We start from the raw sequence: 17,051 nt of genomic DNA, 5'->3' as shown, positions 1-17,051 counted from the left end.
GTCCAGAATACTGTGGAATTTTGTCGAAGAAAACAAGAGGTTTTTCTATCGGGTCCGATGGGGTCCAACCACTTCCGTTGCTTTTGTGACGTCACGCGCATAAATCATATCCAAAGGAGTTTTTCAACCGGAAGTGTGGCAGGAATTTTAAAATTGCACTTTATAAGTTAACCCGGCCGTATTGGCATGTGTTGCAATGTTAAGATTTCATCATTGATATATAAACTATCAGACTGCGTGGTTGGTAGTAGTGGGTTTCAGTAGGCCTTTCATCTTTGTAAACTTTTAAAATGCTAACCATAACATGTTTTCCTTCAAAAGTTGGACATATTTTTTCTAATCAATTAGTCTTGAAAAGTCTCATTGTTGTACATTTTCTTAAACCTAACATTATTGTTTATAGTTTTTGTTCCATTACGTGCATATTTTTATCATTTTTTTCCAAACTTTCAAAAACATTCTCAAAAGTGCCAACTTTTATTCTAAAATCTGTTTACTTTACATGGAAAGTGTGAACATTTAGATTCGACTTGGCAAAGATGTTGCCCACTCTTGCAAAATGTTTTCCTGAACTTGCATATTGTTTTTCTTTCAAAAATATTTTTGTATCAAAATGAATAAAATCAGTAACGCGTAACCCTAACTTTTTTTTCTTACTCACTCACCAGTATTCCCCTCCTCCTCGTATAAGGTGACACCTGGCGGCTTACCAAGCTTAGCCAGATGGAGAGAGTAGAAGTCACGAAGAAGCTTCAGAAACACGATAGATATTACATTTTCCAAAATAAAATGGTTAGAATATTAAAACAGATTTTAAATACAACCCATGACCAAAAATGTTGGTTACTTTGGTAAATAAGTGTTGTTGAAATTCTTTAACAGGATATATGAAGAAGGAAAATTGCAGTATGCAGACGGAACTCTGATTTATTGTCCATAAATCAGTCAGGCAGGAATACAAAAATATGGGAAGCGTGCAGATAGCACGGGAAGCTATGGTAAGCTAAAGGAAAAGATTAGCATGGAAAACAAGCAAACCAATGGCAAAGCTTAGCTCGGAAATCAAACGGAAAACACACAAAACTTGTTGCATTGAGCAAACAAGACAGCCAGACTGAGTGTGGCGAAAAGCAGGAATAAGTAGCTCTCTGATTAGTGCCCGGGAGTAGGTGAGCGTCCCAAACACTAATCAGAGGCAGGTGAAAATAATCAGCACCCATGGCAACTAAGAACACACAAACCCAGGGGTGCTGAAACAGAACTAAGGTAGTCTATAACCAAACAAAACATGATCCGGGCAATGGATCATGACACTGCCAAGTGTAAAGAGGCAGTACTAATTCCAATATGCAACCAGGAAATGACCGGAGGAGGCAGGAAATTATAGGATGACTTCAAATTTGGGCGAAGTCATGGAAAAAAATGATTAAAGGAAGAGTAGTATATTACTTCAAATGAAAAGGAATATCAAAAAGCTATCAAAGTGGATTTCGGAAAGGCAGAAACACAAATGACGCAGCTGTGTATTTGGCAGAGGACATTTGAAAAAGGCAAATTATTAAACAAAGTATAATTGCAGCATTTTTTTTTTATATAGAAAAAGCTTATGACATGTTGCAGAAACAGGGATTGCTGATCACATTAAATAAAACAGGGATTAAAAGAAGAATGCACACATGAATAAAATACTTCTTAACAAGTAAAAACACATTTAAAAATAGAGAATGAATATAGTGGAAAATATCAAGTGGAAAATAAAACACCAGGAATTGTCAATAGAGATCAATGAAGTGTTTAGTGAAGTGGGAGGATTAGTGAGCGGGGCGGCACTTTTTGCTGAAAATGAACTAATGTGGAAGAGAGGTAGAAATATAAATCATGTAGAAAAGAAGATTCAAAGAAGCCGTAAATAAAATATAAAAATGGGGAACAGCTCGTTTTCAAATGTTTCATTTAGGAAAACTAAAGTAATGAATTTTACAAAAAGGAAGGTTTAAAAGGAGCTTTGAATTAAACTTATCACGAAAATATAGAAGAAGTCTAAGTATGATGTGGAGCTACAAAATCAAACCCAGTGGCAGCATTACATGTAGAAATAAATGAAAAACCTTTAGAAATGAGAGAAAGTCAATTGTCAGCAATTTATTGGGCAAACAGGCAAGGAAATCCAACTCATCAAGTACTAATAATACATTTAGTTGAAATTGATGATATTATAGTTACCACAACAGCTCCAATTCCTGGCATACCACAGTTGATGTAGGAAATCCCAGACATGGATATGCAATTAACGTATAAATAATAGAGGTTAAAATTATTGTCAGTTAGGAATATGTATTGAGGAAAAATATTCAGATTATGTCAACATTTTTACAAAAGCATCTAAAACTATAAATGATCAAATAGAAGCTTCAACAGTTATCCCACAAAAAAACATAGTTCAGAAATAAAATAATAAGCGACAAGGTATCGTTTTTTACGGTGTAATTAATAGCAATGTACATGGCAATTAATTTGGTACCATTTCGATTCACACTTAATTTCAGAAGATGGCGGTAATGCACAATACAAGGTTGTTCGTCATTAGACCGAAGAAGAAGAAGAAGAAGAAGAAGAAGAAGAAGAAGAAGAAGAGAAACTGCGCAAGCGCAGAATCCACTGTTTCTGGTACGGATCTTGTAGTGACAGCGACTGTTCGAATGAGTTTATTCGCGTTAAAAGCATTTAAAATGTTGAAAGAGTTGGTAAGGGAGCGACTAATGGCGCTAGCTGATGAACTATTTGCCATGTTTGAAAGAACAACAGTGTCTTACGAGGAGGAACTTTCTCGAACAAAAGAGGAGAACGAACAACTTCGACAACAACTTGAAGCTTTTTGCAAGACAGTTGACCACACTGAAGGTTTGTTTACATGTTTACTACTCACTCTTTTAAAATACTACATGTGGCTAAAACACGCAGCTGGTGATATTTCATGGAATACTTTTATATTTTAAACCACAGTGCTGTAAATATATCATCCAAAATGGTCACCTATATACACTATTGACATTCAGCAAACGTTGCTACTTTGTTTGGGTGGTACTTTATGAGCAGTGAAAGATACAATTCTTAATTAGAATACTCCACATTGTACAAAACCCAAAACCAGGGAAGTTGGCACGTTGTGTAATTCGTAAATAAAAACAGAATAAATTGATTTGCAAATCCTAATACTGAAATAAGAAGATAAGCATGATAACGTTGCTTGGATGGCAACATATGTCGCTCCAAAACCTGTATGTACCTTTCAGCATTAATGGTGCCTTCACAGATGTGTAAGTTACCCATGCATTGGGCACTAATACACCCCCATACCATCACAGATGCTGGCTTTTACACTTTGCACCTATAACAATCCGGATGGTTCTTTTCCTCTTTGGTCCGGAGGACACAACGTCCACAGTTTCCAAAAACAATTTGAAATGTGAACTCGTCAGACCACAGAACACTTTTACACTTTGCATCAGTCCATCTTAGATGAGCTCAGGCCCAGCCAAGCTGGCGGCATTTCTGGGTGTTGTTGATAAATGGCTTTCGCTTTGCATAGTAGAGTTTTAACTTGCACTTACAGATGTAGTGACAATCTGTAGTTACTGACAGTGGTTTTCTGAAGTGTTCTTGAGCCCATGTGGTGATATCCTTTACACAGTGATGCCGCTTTTTGATGCGGTACCACCTGAGGGATCGAATGTCCGTAATATCATCGCTTACGTGCAGTGATTTCTCCAGATTCTCTGAACCTTTTGATGATATTACGGACCGTAGCTGGTGAAATCCCTAAATTCCTTGCAATAGCTGGTTGAGAAATCAATCCATCCATCCATGTTCTACCGCTTGTCCCTTTTGGGGTCACGGGGGGTCGCTGGAGCCTATCTCAGCTGCATTCGGGCGTTCGGCGGGGTACACCCTGGACAAGTCGCCACCTCATCACAGGGCCAACATAGATAGACAGACAACATTCACACTCACATTGACACACTAGGGTCAATTTATTGTCTTTGGAGTTGGGAGGAAGCCGGAGTACCCGGAGGGAACACACGCAGTCACGGGGAGAACATACAAACTCCACACAGAAAGATCCTGAGCGCAGGATCGAACCCAGGACCTTCGTATTGTGAGGCATGTTGTTCTTAAACTGTTCAACAATTTGCTCACGCATTTGTTCACAAAGTGGTGACCCTCGCCCCATCCTTGTTTGTGAATGACTGAGCATTTCATGGAAGCTGCTTTTATACCCAATCATGGCACCCACCTGTTCCCAATTAGCCTGTTCACCTGTGGGGTGTTCCAAATAAGTGTTTGATGAGCATTCCTCAACTTTCTCGGTCTTTTTTGCCACTTGTGCCAGCTTTTTTGAAACATCAAATTCCAAATGAGCTAATATTTGCAAAAAATAAGTTTTCCAGTTCAAATGTTAAGTATCTTGTCTTTGCAGTCTATTCAATTGAATATAGGTTGAAAATGATTTGCAAATCATTGTATTCTATTTTTATTTACCATTTACACGACTTGCCAACTTCATTGGTTTTGGATTTTGTAAATTTCACTCGCTTAATCTTCGGCTATTTAGGTTTCTGTTGAATAATAGATAAAACGTCATATAATTTTTTTTAAAAGTGCTTTGCCGTGGCCTACTAACAAAAGATACATTTAGGCCCAATCCCAATGTTCCCCCTCACTCACTACCACTAGCTCTCATCATGAAGCATCAAGTTCTGGCACATAAACGACTACGTAGTTACGTTTGCACATACGTCCCACCTATAGTTGTCTTGACAATTATTTTGGTACCTCTACAAATATTGAAATGTATATGGTTACTTTTCAAACTAAAGCTGACTACAATTTAAAAAATATATTATTCGCTTCATTCTAACAGAGAAGCTTATGATACAACTTATGATTAAACATACGTTTCTTACTGCACTCAAAGAACAATTTTTGAATATTGTAATTAAAGGCCTACTGAAATGATTTTTTTTAATTTAAACGGGGATAGCAGTTTCATTCTATGTGTCATACTTGATCATTTTGCGATATTGCCATATTTTTGCTGAAAGGATTTAGTATAGAACAACGACTATAAAGTTCGCAACTTTTGGTCGCTGATTAAAAAAGCCTTGCCTGTACACGTCACAGGAGGAAGGATTCCTCACAATTCCCAGTTGTTTACAATGGAGCGAGAGAGATTCGAACCGAGAAAGCGACGATTACCCCATTCATTTGAGCGAGGATGAAAGATTCGTGGATGAGGAACGTTAGAGTGAAGAACTAGAGAGGCAGTGCAGAGTGTATCTTTTTTCGCTCTGACCGTAACTTAGGTACAAGGTCTCATTGGATTCTACACACTCTCCTTTTTCTATTGTGGATCACGGATTTGTATTTTAAACCACCTCGGATACTATATCCTCTTGAAAATGAGTCGAGAACGCGAAATGGACATTCACAGTGACTTTTATCTCCACGACAATACATCAGCGAAGCTCTTTAGCTACTGAGCTAACATGATAGCATCTGGCTCAAATGCAGATAGAAACAAAATAAATAAATCCCTGACTGGAAGGATAGACAGAAGATCAACAATACTATTAAACCATGGACATGTAACTACACGGTTAATAATTCTCAGCCTGGCAAAGCTTAACAATGCTGTTGCTAACGACACTGAAGCTAACTTAGCAACTTAGCAACCGGACCTCACAGAGCTATGATAAAAACATTAGCGCTCCACCTACGCCAGCCAGCCCTCATCTGCTCATCAACACCCGTGCTCACCTGCGTTCCAGCGATCGACGGCGCGACGAAGGACTTCACCCGATCACAGATGTGGTTGGCGGCTAGCATCGGCTAGCGCGTCTGCTATCCAAGTAAGTACTCCTTGTTGTGTTGCTACAGCTAGCCGCTAATACACCGATCCCACCTACAACTTTCTTCTTTGCAATCTCCATTGTTCATTAAACAAATTGCAAAAGATTTACCAACACAGATGTCCAGAATACTGTGGAATTGTTCGATGAAAACAGAGCAGTTTGTATGGTGACACATTGGGTACGAATACTTCCGTTGCCGTCGTGACGTCACGTGCATACGCATCATACACAGAAGTTTCCAACCGGAAGTTTAGCGGGAAATTTAAAATTGCACTTTATAAGTTAACCCGGCCGTATTGGCATGTGTTGCAATGTTAAGATTTCATCATTGATATATAAACTATCAGACTGCGTGGTCGGTAGTAGTGGGTTTCAGTAGGCCTTTAAAATTAAAAGGCTTTAAACACATGACATTTTCTTATTGCACTCAAAGAACAGTTTACAGTTATTTGACATGTTACATATCGCTAGCCATTATCTAGACTCAGATTAGAATATAATAGAAAGCTTTATTGACCTTGTATTAAATGCTTCATTTATGGTTGCCATTTTTGATCTGTGCTTCAAGACAAATACAATAATTAGTAAATACTGAAAACAATAAGGCTAAAAGTACACAGGTAAGACAAGTGTCAGGTAAAACACAATGTTAAAGATAAAACACAAATGAAATAGAGGGAATTTGTTACTAAATTTAGTCAATTTATTTGCATTAGTTTACACTACGTGGGCAGTTTGGACTGCGCTAATAATTTTCAACAAGCCAATCAGCTGTATGCGTGTCTCGTATCTACAGGTGTGTGTGCACACGGGAATCTGTTAACTATATTACCTGCCACTCTTTAAACTCCTTGTGCAGGTCTGGATGTTTATTGTACAAAGTATTTCCTAAATTTGAAGCAAAGGTGGTAAATGCTGTATTACACATTTGGTGAGGCATGTTTTAAACTTCCTGCAGTGCGGCACTTCCATGTTTAAAGCGTCATTTTTTTCGGTAGTTTTAAAACCCAAATTGCGCTTCAAGCACCCTCTTTATTAACCAATAAAATTGCCGTTTTGCCCCTTTTTTGTCTCAACACTGTTTTTGCTTAATGCACTCAGTGTGTGCGTTTTGACATACTGATTAGCCTCGACGCAGCAACGTGTGGGTGAAAAAAAAGTATAAAAAAGGCCGGTATATTCCAAAGGCAGTAGTTCCTTTTTATTATTAACAGTGTACCGTACAACCCTAGTCCTACCATTATGCAACAAACCCGGCAGCATTTTTTAATCATTCATCATGCTTTGGTTGATGAATAAACAGAGAACTACATAAAGAAGAAGCCGCCATCTACGACTATTGTCTCTTGTGAATTTTTTGAAGGTAGGTAACGTTAATGTTTTCACATTTGCAAGCTTTTCGTCAGTATTTTAGCCTAACCTTAGCTAGCGTGGCTAGCTGGCTAACGTTACAAACTAACGTGCAATATATGATACAACTTATGCAGAAATTGGAGACATTTCTCTGGCCCCATCTGGGACTGTCAGCATCTGAAATTCCTCACTCTGAAGGGCTAGACTCAACCCCCCTACCCCTTGTTTTGCCCACTACATGCAAAGAGTCATTAGGGACACAACTACCTCCACGGGAACGTGCAAAATGTCCCTCACTCACTAACACTAAACCTCACCCACTACCACTACACCTTCAAAATGAAGCAAAAAGGGGTAGAGCTTTGTAATCTTCCCTAGGAATTAGGACACCACTTGCTACGTCACTGCGTAGTTTACGTTCTGGCACGTAAGTGACTACGTAGTTATGTCTGCACACACGTCCCACCTAGAGTTGTACCAAAATGTATGTCGTAATGCCTTTCAATACTTTTTCAAAAAATGTCTTTATTGGCTCCATTTTATCATAAAACGTATTATTAAACATGTTTCTTAGTGCACCAAAAGAACAATTTGAAAATATTGGAATCAAAATTAAAAGGCGCAGTAAACACATGAGCTTTTACATATTACATACTGTATAGCCTGCCATAATCTAGAATTAGGTTAGAATATAATTGTGGAGGGAGGCGTGGCCAGCGCTGCCTGCAGGAGTGGAGGTCACCGCCCCTGTCCAAGGTGCTGAGGACAGCGCACCAACAGACAGAGGCGTGTCAGTGCCAGCTTCGAAACACAGCTGAACAGGTGATTAGATTTCCCAGGTGTTATGAGTTGTCTAATCACCTGTTGTCTTTAACAGTAGCGGCCGGGAACAGGAAGAAGGAGGACTGAGAGGACTTGGAGAGACTGAAAAGTCCTGTATATCTGAAACGATTATTTATGAGCTTATTGAGGAACATTAAAACTTTGTTCAAATCTACACACCTGACTCCTGTGACGTGTGTGGCAGGGGAACCGCTAGGAAGCGACTCCTACAATAATAAAAAGCTTTATAGATATTTTATTAAATGCTCAATGATTTATGGTTGCCGATTTTGATCCGTGCTTCAAGACAAATACAAACAATAGTAAATATTGAAAACAAAAAGACGAGAAGTACACAGGTAAGACAAGTAGCAGATAAAACACACATTGTTAAAGATAAAACAAATAAAATAGAGGGACATTTTTTTACGAAATTCAGTCAATTCACTTGCCTTACGTGGGCTGTTTTTGACTGCGCTAATAATTGAGTTTCAACATCTTTGTATCTATATGTGCACGGGGAGACCTGTTAACTGTAGTACCTGCCATGCTTTAAAGGCCTACTGAAACCCACTACTACCGACCACGCAGTCTGATAGTTTATATATCAATGATGAAATCTTAACTATGCAACACATGCCAATACGGCCGGGTTAACTTATAAAGTGCAATTTTAAATTTCCCGCTAAACTTCCGGTTGAAAACGTCTATGTATGATGACGTATGCGCGTGACGTCAATCGTTGAAACGGAAGTATTCGGAAACATTGTATCCAATACAAAAAGCTCTGTTTTCATCGCAAAATTCCACAGTATTCTGGACATCTGTGTTGGTGAATCTTTTGCAATTTGTTTAATGAACAATGATGACTGCAAAGAAGCAAGCTTTAGGTGGGATTGGTGTATTAGCGGCTGGCTGCAGCAACACAACCAGGAGGACTTTGACTTGGATAGCAGACGCGCTATCCGACGCTAGCCGCCGACTGCATTGATGATCGGGTGAAGTCCTTCGTCACTCCATCGATCGCTGGAACGCAGGTGAGCACGGGTGTTGATGAGCAGATGAGGGCTGGCTGGCGTAGGTGGATAGCTAATGTTTTTAGCATAGCTCTGTGAGGTCCCGTTGCTAAGTTAGCTTCAATAGCGTCGTTAGCAACAGCATTGTAAAGCTTTGCCAGGCTGGAAAGCATTAACCGTGTAGTTACAGGTCCATGGTTTAATAGTATTGTTGATTTTCTGTCTATCCTTTCAGTCAGGGGTTTATTTCTTTTGTTTCTATCTGCATTTAAGCCCGATGCTATCACGTTAGCTCCGTAGCTAAAGTGCTTCACCGATGTATTGTTGTGGAGATAAAAGTCACTGTGAATGTCCATTTCGCGTTCTCGACTCTCATTTTCAAGAGGATATAGTATCCGAGGTGGTTTAAAATACAAATCCGTGATCCACAATAGAAAAAGGAGAGTGTGGAATCCAATGAGCCAGCTTGTACCTAAGTTACGGTCAGAGCGAAAAAAGATGCATCCTGCACTGCACTCTAGTCCTTCACTCTCACGTTCCTCATCCACAAATCTTTCATCCTGGCTCAAATTAATGGGGTAATCGTCGCTTTCTCGGTCCGAATCGCTCTCGCTGCTGGTGTAAACAATGGGGAAATGTGAGGAGCCTTTCAACCTGTGACGTCACGCTACTTCCGGTACAGGCAAGGCTTTTTTTTATCAGCGACCAAAAGTTGCGAACTTTATTGTCGATGTTCTCTACTAAATCCTTTCAGCAAAAATATGGCAATATCGCGAAATGATCAAGTATGACACATAGAATGGATCTGCTATCCCCGTTTAAATAAAACAATTTCATTTCAGTAGGCCTTTAATCTCCTTGTTTACCTAAATTTGAAGTAACGGTGGTAATGCTGTACTGACATATTTGTTGAGGCATGTTTTAAAGCAGTGCGGCATTTCCGTGTTTAAAACGTCACCTTTATCGATAGTTTTATAGCCCAAATACCTTCATATTGTCTTTCACACACCCCTTTTTATGAACCAGTAGAATTTCCGTTTTTTTGTCATTATTCTTTTGGACACTTTTTCTGCTTGTTTGCGCTCAGTGTGTGCATTTTGACACAATTGCGCCACGCCTTGACTAAACAATGTCCCCGCCGCATGGCAGCATATGTGGATGAAAGATAACTACCAGTGTTTTCCAAAAGCAGTAGTACCTATTTCAATTAATTAGTACCGCGGTACTTATTTAGTAGTAGTGTACTGTACAACGCTATAGTCCCACCATTACTCAATAAACCAAGCAGCAATGGAGTTAACGGCTGAGATTGTTTTTTTTTGTTTTTTATATTCATTATTCTTCAGTTGATTAATAAGCTGTTGTGAATTTTGTTAAAGGTATGTAACGTTAATGTTTTCACATTCGCAAGCTTTATAGTATTAGTATTTAAGTGTTATTTAGTATTTTAGCCTAACGTTAGCTAGGCTAGTCACACTCACATGACCAGCTGGCTAACGTTCCAAACAAACATGTAATATATTATATAATTTATATAGGAATTTTGCATTCTTCTCTACCTGAGCGAGTCAGCATCTGAAATCCCTCACTCTGATGGACTAAATTCATACCCTATACCCCTTGTTATGCCCACTACCTCTACATGCAAAGTGTCATTGGGACACCACTACCTTCACGGGAACGTGCAAAATGTAGGGAAAGGGGTAAAAAATAGGGTGAGGGGTGTATTGGGACTGGGCCTTAGTCTAAATTATTTCATAATAGCGAGTGACTCATTTTTTGCAGGAAGTCAAGTGAAAGCAGAGTGAAAATGTGGCAAACATTTGTAATACTGGCCTGTGGAAATATTTTAAATATAAATTTTGCAAAAAAAAAAGTTATTAGAGTTGCTCAGATAGTTCATCAAAAAGGGGCAAATGTTGGAATAACAAAAATCGCGGTGAAAAGTTGCTGCCATGTAAGGCTGCAGCTAAAGATTATTTTTCTATCGATTATTTTTTCGATTAATCAGTTAATCTATAGATTATTTTTTTCGATTAATCTATAGATTATTTTTCCTTTTACCGATTATTTTTTTTATGTAAAATGAAGATGAAAAAATAAATGTAGGCCCGTTTTTTCAAAAGGCATGGCTTTTATTTACAAAAAAAAAAGAAGTATGGCCACTCAGTCAACATTGACAACAACATGACAAAATATTCTGTAACAATGTAAACATTTAAAACTTTTAACATTTAACAAAATTAAAAGTAGCTTATTTGCTTTTTAATGTGCAAATATAAAAGTAAACATCCAGTGCAAATCATAATATTCTGCAATAGTATAAGCTTTTCAAAAGTAAAAGTATTGCTTATTTTGCTTTAAAATGTGCAAAAATAAAGATAAACATCCAATACAAAAAAGTGCAAAATGAAATATTCTGTAACAACAGTGTAAACATTTCAACAAAAGTGAAAGTATTGCTTATTTGCTAAAATGTGCAAAAATAAAGATAAACATCCAATACAAAAAAGTGCCAATCTAAATATTCTGGAGCACTGTAAACATTAAGTATTGCTTTTAAAATGTGCAAAATAAACATCCAGTCCAACACAGTACACAATAACCAAGTCTACTCATTCCAGTGAGTGACTAACAGTTGTAATGAAGAAAGGTTAGCATGTCTACATGCTCTGGTTCTTTTCTTGTTTACAATATTCCCAGCAGCTGAAAATAGGCGCTCAGAAGGGGTCGATGTGGCTGGAACTGAGAGCTAATTAGCCTTCACCTCAAGCCAGGACTGCGAGTGAGCTGAGCTGCAGTTTAAGTTTCTAGAAGGTCAACGGGCTCATAGTGATGTTACTAGTAGTTGACTGGGAGGTGTTTATTATCATTTGGGGAGAGTCCGCTGCCTGATGCTCACCTGCTAAACACCTATCTGCTCGATGCTGAAGCGCTGACTACATGCGCTCTGAATACGCACTGCTGATTGGCTGGTAACGTTTTGAATACACACTGCTGATTGGCTGATAACGCTTTCTGTGTACCAATCAGATGGTTGTGTGGGTGGGACAATGCTGCGTGCTGAGACAGAAGCAGAAGGAGCAAAGCAGCTTGTTAAGACTTTAGCTTTAGCTTAGAAACTCGTTCGGTACACCCCCGTACCGAAACGGTTCAATACAAAACACATACCGTTACACCCCTAGCAGATACAAATGACACATTCATGTTTTTGTGTAATGATGACAACGTATGCTCACACGGACGATTGACTAGTTGATGGTTTTCTTTTCAAATGTTCGTTCATAGCCGTTGTGCTGCTATGATAGGCCATTTCCGCTCGACACAGTGTGCATACAACAACATTATTAGGCCGTTTATTGAAATACTCCCACACTTTTGACGACTTTTGGCGTGATTTTTTCCCCCTCGCTCGCACCGTCTGCTTTGCGGTCCGCCATGACGGTAGTGTGACGTAAATATGCGACGCGTCGACGCACAAAAACGGCGTCGACGTATTTACGTAACCGATGACGTCGACTACGTCGACACGTCGTTTCAGCCTTACTGCCATGTTGAAGTTGTCGAATGGAGTCGAGTCAACAACACAATCAAGTTGTGATTTATTTTGTGTGGGAATCAAAATTAAGATTCTTGGCCGAAACCAAGGCCGAAAACTGAAACATTGTAATAAAATGAGAATGAAACTTCTAGACAATATTTCTTGTTTGAAAACCCTTTCAGGGGACTACCTCTTGAAGCTCATCGAGAGAATGCCAAGAGTGTGTATAAAAGTAATCAGAGCAAAGGGTGGCTATTTTGAAGAAACTAGAATATAAAACATGTTTTCAGTTATTTCACCTTTTTTGTTAAGTACATAACTCCACATGTGTTCATTCATAGTTTTGATGCCTTTAGTGACAATCTACAATGAAAAGTCAAGAAAACGCATTGAATGAAAAGGTGTGTCCAAACTTTTGGCCTGTACTGTACGTCTCGCTATGTCACCGTCGCACGTCAGCATTTAAGTTAATAAAAGTACCAGTATTTACCAAAGGTTTTTAATTTATTGATACCGCGGCACTTTGTTAGTACCTGCATACTGTACAACCTTAAAATGTGTATATATGTATATAGCTGTAAATATATGTTTGTATTTATACATGAGAGCCATTTGGGGCGGTATAGCTCGGTTGGTAGAGTGGCCGCCGTGCCAGCAACTTCAGGGTTGCAGGTTCGATCCCCGCTTCTGCCATCCTAGTCACTGCCGTTGTGTCCTTGGGCAAGACACTTTACCCACCTGCTCCCAGTGCCACCCACACTGGTTTAAATGTAACTTAGATATTGGGTTTCACTATGTAAAGCGCTTTGAGTCACTTGAGAAAAGCGCCATATAAATGTAATTCACTTCACTTTATAACTACTATGTGGCTCTCAATGAAAACAAGTTTGACTCCCCTTAACTAATAATTTTTTTTCTAATAACCATATTCATTAAATGCATCATACTTTATGTATTAGGTAATGTATGTTTTGTATGTCTTGCAGATGTCCAGCAAGAACAAATACCTCTTTCCCTTGTCTATGTTAAAGAGGAAGAGGAGCCACAGCCCCTCCACATTAAAGAGGAAGAGCATCTTTCCCACTTTCAAGAGGAAGAACCACAGCTCTCCCACAGAGAGGAGGAAAAGTTACACCTCCCGTACACTAAACAGAAAGAGGAGGAGCCACAGCCCTCCAACATTAAAGAGGAAGAGGAGGAACTATGTATCAGTCAGGAGAAATTGTGTTTTCTAGGAGAGAAGGAGGCTGATCTCACCAAGTTGCCTGTGAGGTTTGAAGACAAACGGCCTGAGTCCTCCCACCTTCACTCCAGTTCATATGAGGAGAAGACAAGGACAGAGCCTTCAAGCAGCTGCTCACATCAACACATGACAACAAAAGCTGATGGAGACCACTGTGGAGGATCACAAGCGCCACTATCAGATCAAGACACAACGTCACACGTTGCAGAGGATGAAGACATGGGGACCCACACCGACAACAATCAATCTGAATGCTCTAAAAAGAAGGCCTGTAAAAAACGTTTGACCTGCTGCGTTTGTGATAAAGGTTTCATTAAAGAGAGTTGTTTGACTCAACACATGAGAAGGCACACAGGGGAAAAATCTTTTGGTTGCTCAATTTGTGATAAGCAATTCTCTTTTCAAAGTAATATGTTAAGACACGTGAGAGCACACAACAAGGAAAAACCATTTAGTTGCTTGGATTGCGGCAAAAGCTTTTATTATAAAAGTGATGTGACTCAACACATGAGAACACACTCAGGAGAAAAACCGTTCAGTTGCTCGATTTGCGGTAAACAATTTTCTGACAAAAGAAATATGGTGTCACACATGAAAAGACACACGGGAGAGAAACCTTTCTGTTGCTCCGTTTGTGGCAAAAGATTCTACCAAAAGACACATGAAGAAACACACATGAGAACGCACACTGGAGAAAAACCTTTCAGTTGCTCAGTTTGCGACAGAACCTTCTCTGAGAAAAGTAAAGTCACAAAACACATGACAACGCACACAGGAGAGAAGAAATTTTGTTGTTCAATTTGCGACAAAAGATTTTCCAGAATGGCCCACGTGAAATCACACATGAGAACACACACAGGAGAAAAAACCCTTTAGTTTTTACTAAAGTTTTACTTGGAGGAACATTTTGACAGCATACATGTTAACACACAACTGAATAGGTGTTTTTGTTTTTGTCAAATCATAGAAGTGTAATATTCCACGAGAAGTCAGCTAGAAGGTGATGTTCAGCTGTGTGTGTTTGCTTGAGCCTGTGTGAGTAATGCCGCATTCCTTCATGACTTGCATGTTAGTGCGCTGCTAAAAATAGCAACTATATAAATCCAATCCAAAGTTATTTTGTTTCTGTCAGCCAAATACCAGTTTTGCATGTTTTTTATGGTATATGTTTTAATAAATCATCATTGTAGCAATTATTCATTTAAACTTAAATTAAATATTGGTATGTTTGTTCCTACTGTATATGTACATTTCATGAGCGTTCGTTATTTTTATCATGTGAAATGTGATTGTGACAATGGTATGATGTCATTTCCTGTTGCTATATGGGGATTGCTGAGGAAATGTACTGTAGCTGTACTGTGAAGAAAATAAATGCTGTCATCCTCATGCATGTTCGAACTCTTGTCTAATAAATACTCGCCAAGTAGCTGTCAATTTCATACTTATCGTTTTATATTTATTTTTCAGTGTAGTAGCAGCCGTTTGTCAAAACATAAACAATATTCAAATTAAACCATTCACCAGAAGAAAATCAAAAGGCCACTGCTGCACTGGGTTGTGATGTACTCACATGGGGAAAAACCATCCATCCATCTTCCTCCGCTTATTCGAGGTCGGGTCGCGGGGGCAGCAGCCTAAGTAGAGAAGCCCAGACGTCCCTCTCCCCAGCCACCTCGTCCAGCTCTTCCCGGGGGATCTCGAAGCGTTCCCAGGCCAGCCGGGAGACATAGTCTTCCCAACGTGTCCTGGGTCTTCCCCGTGGCCTCCTAAACACCTCCCTAGGGAGGCGTTCGGGTGGCATCATGACCAGATGCCCGAACCACCTCATCTGGCTCCTCTCAATGTGGAGGAGCAGCAGCATTACTTTGAGCTCCCCCCGGATGACAGAGCTTCTCACCCTATCGCTAAGGGAGAACCCCGCCACCCGGCAGAGGAAACTCATTTCGGCTGCCTGGATCCGTGATCTTGTCCTTTCGGCCATAACCCAAAGCTCATGACCATAGGTGAGGATGGGAACATAAATCGACCGGTAAATTGAGAGCTTTGCCTTCCGGCTCAGTTCCTTCTTCACCACAACGGATCGATACAGCGTCCGCATTACTGAAGATGCCGCACCGATCCGACTGTCGATCCCACGATCCACTCTTCCCTCACTCGTGAACAAGACTCATAGGTACTTGAACTCCTCCACTTGGGGCAGGGTCTCCTCCCCAACCTGGAGATGGCACTCCACCCTTTTCCGGGCGAAAAACGACGTGGAAAATCAAATTCGAATGTGGTGAATTATACTGTGTACCATTTTCTTATATGATTGTGAACTAGCATGTATTTGTATTTGGTCACAGATTATCCTATTAAGGAAATATGCCCTTAGATAGCTTCGGGTGCAGATGTCCATCACAAGCTCTCTCTCTCGAGAGAGAGAGAGAGAGAGAGAGCTTGTGATGTCAACTGACATCACATGGACAAAGATAAGACCTTCTGGAGGAAAGTTCTGTGGTCAGATGAAACAGAAATTGAGCTGTTTGGCCACAATACCCAGCAATATGTTTGGAGGAGAAAAGGTAAGGCTTTTAATCCCAGGAACACCATTCCTAACGTCAAGCATGGTGGTGGTAGTATTATGCTCTGGGCCTGTTTTACTGCCAATGGAACTGGTGCTTTACAGAGAGTAAATGGGACAATGAAAAAGGAGGATTACCTCCAAATTCTCCAGGACAACCTAAAATCATCAACCCGGAGGTTGGGTCTTGGGCGCAGTTGGGTGTTCCAACAGGACAATGACCCCAAACACACGTCAAAAGTGGTAAAGGAATGGCTAAGTCAGGCTAGAATTAATGTTTTAGAATGGCCTTCCCAAAGTCCTGACTTAAATGTGTGGACAATGCTGAAGAAACAAGTCCATGTCAGAAAACGAACACATTTAGCTGAACTGCACCAATATTGTCAAGAGTAGTGGTCAAAAATTCAACCAGAAGCTTGTGGATGGCTACCAAAAGCGCCTTATTGCAGTGAAACTTGCCAAGGGACGTGTAACCAAATATTAGCATTGCTGTATGTATACTTTTGACCCAGCAGATTTGGTCACATTTTCAGTAGACCCATAATAAATTCATAAAAGAACCAAACTTCATGAATGTTTTTTGTGACCAACAAGTATG

At 39.7% G+C, this 17,051-nt stretch overlaps 1 protein-coding gene across 1 annotated transcript; it reads left to right on the top strand.

Annotated features, from left to right (window-relative positions):
• Positions 1 to 2,546: 2,546 nt before the first annotated feature.
• On the top strand, positions 2,547 to 15,329 carry LOC133631305 (zinc finger protein 37 homolog). The gene is made up of 2 exons (XM_062023483.1): positions 2,547 to 2,901; positions 13,631 to 15,329. Exons 1-2 carry the CDS (start codon positions 2,550 to 2,552, stop codon positions 14,761 to 14,763), a joined length of 1,485 nt encoding a protein of 494 aa, XP_061879467.1. The 5' UTR covers positions 2,547 to 2,549; the 3' UTR covers positions 14,764 to 15,329.
• Positions 15,330 to 17,051: the final 1,722 nt, after the last annotated feature.

This window comes from Entelurus aequoreus, linkage group LG16 (genome assembly GCF_033978785.1).
Source record: "Entelurus aequoreus isolate RoL-2023_Sb linkage group LG16, RoL_Eaeq_v1.1, whole genome shotgun sequence".
Lineage (NCBI taxonomy): Eukaryota > Metazoa > Chordata > Actinopteri > Syngnathiformes > Syngnathidae > Entelurus > Entelurus aequoreus.
Note: the sequence above shows the minus strand (reverse complement) of the source record. Positions and strands in the feature narration are given on the sequence as shown.

Bases quoted from the DNA above. Each gene is read 5' to 3' on its own strand.
- LOC133631305 (XM_062023483.1), top strand. From the start codon at position 2,550: ATGGCGGTAATGCACAATACAAGGTTGTTCGTCATTAGACCGAAGAAG. The intron at 2,902-13,630 runs GTTTGTTTACAT...TATGTCTTGCAG, and splicing joins GACAGTTGACCACACTGAAG to ATGTCCAGCAAGAACAAATA.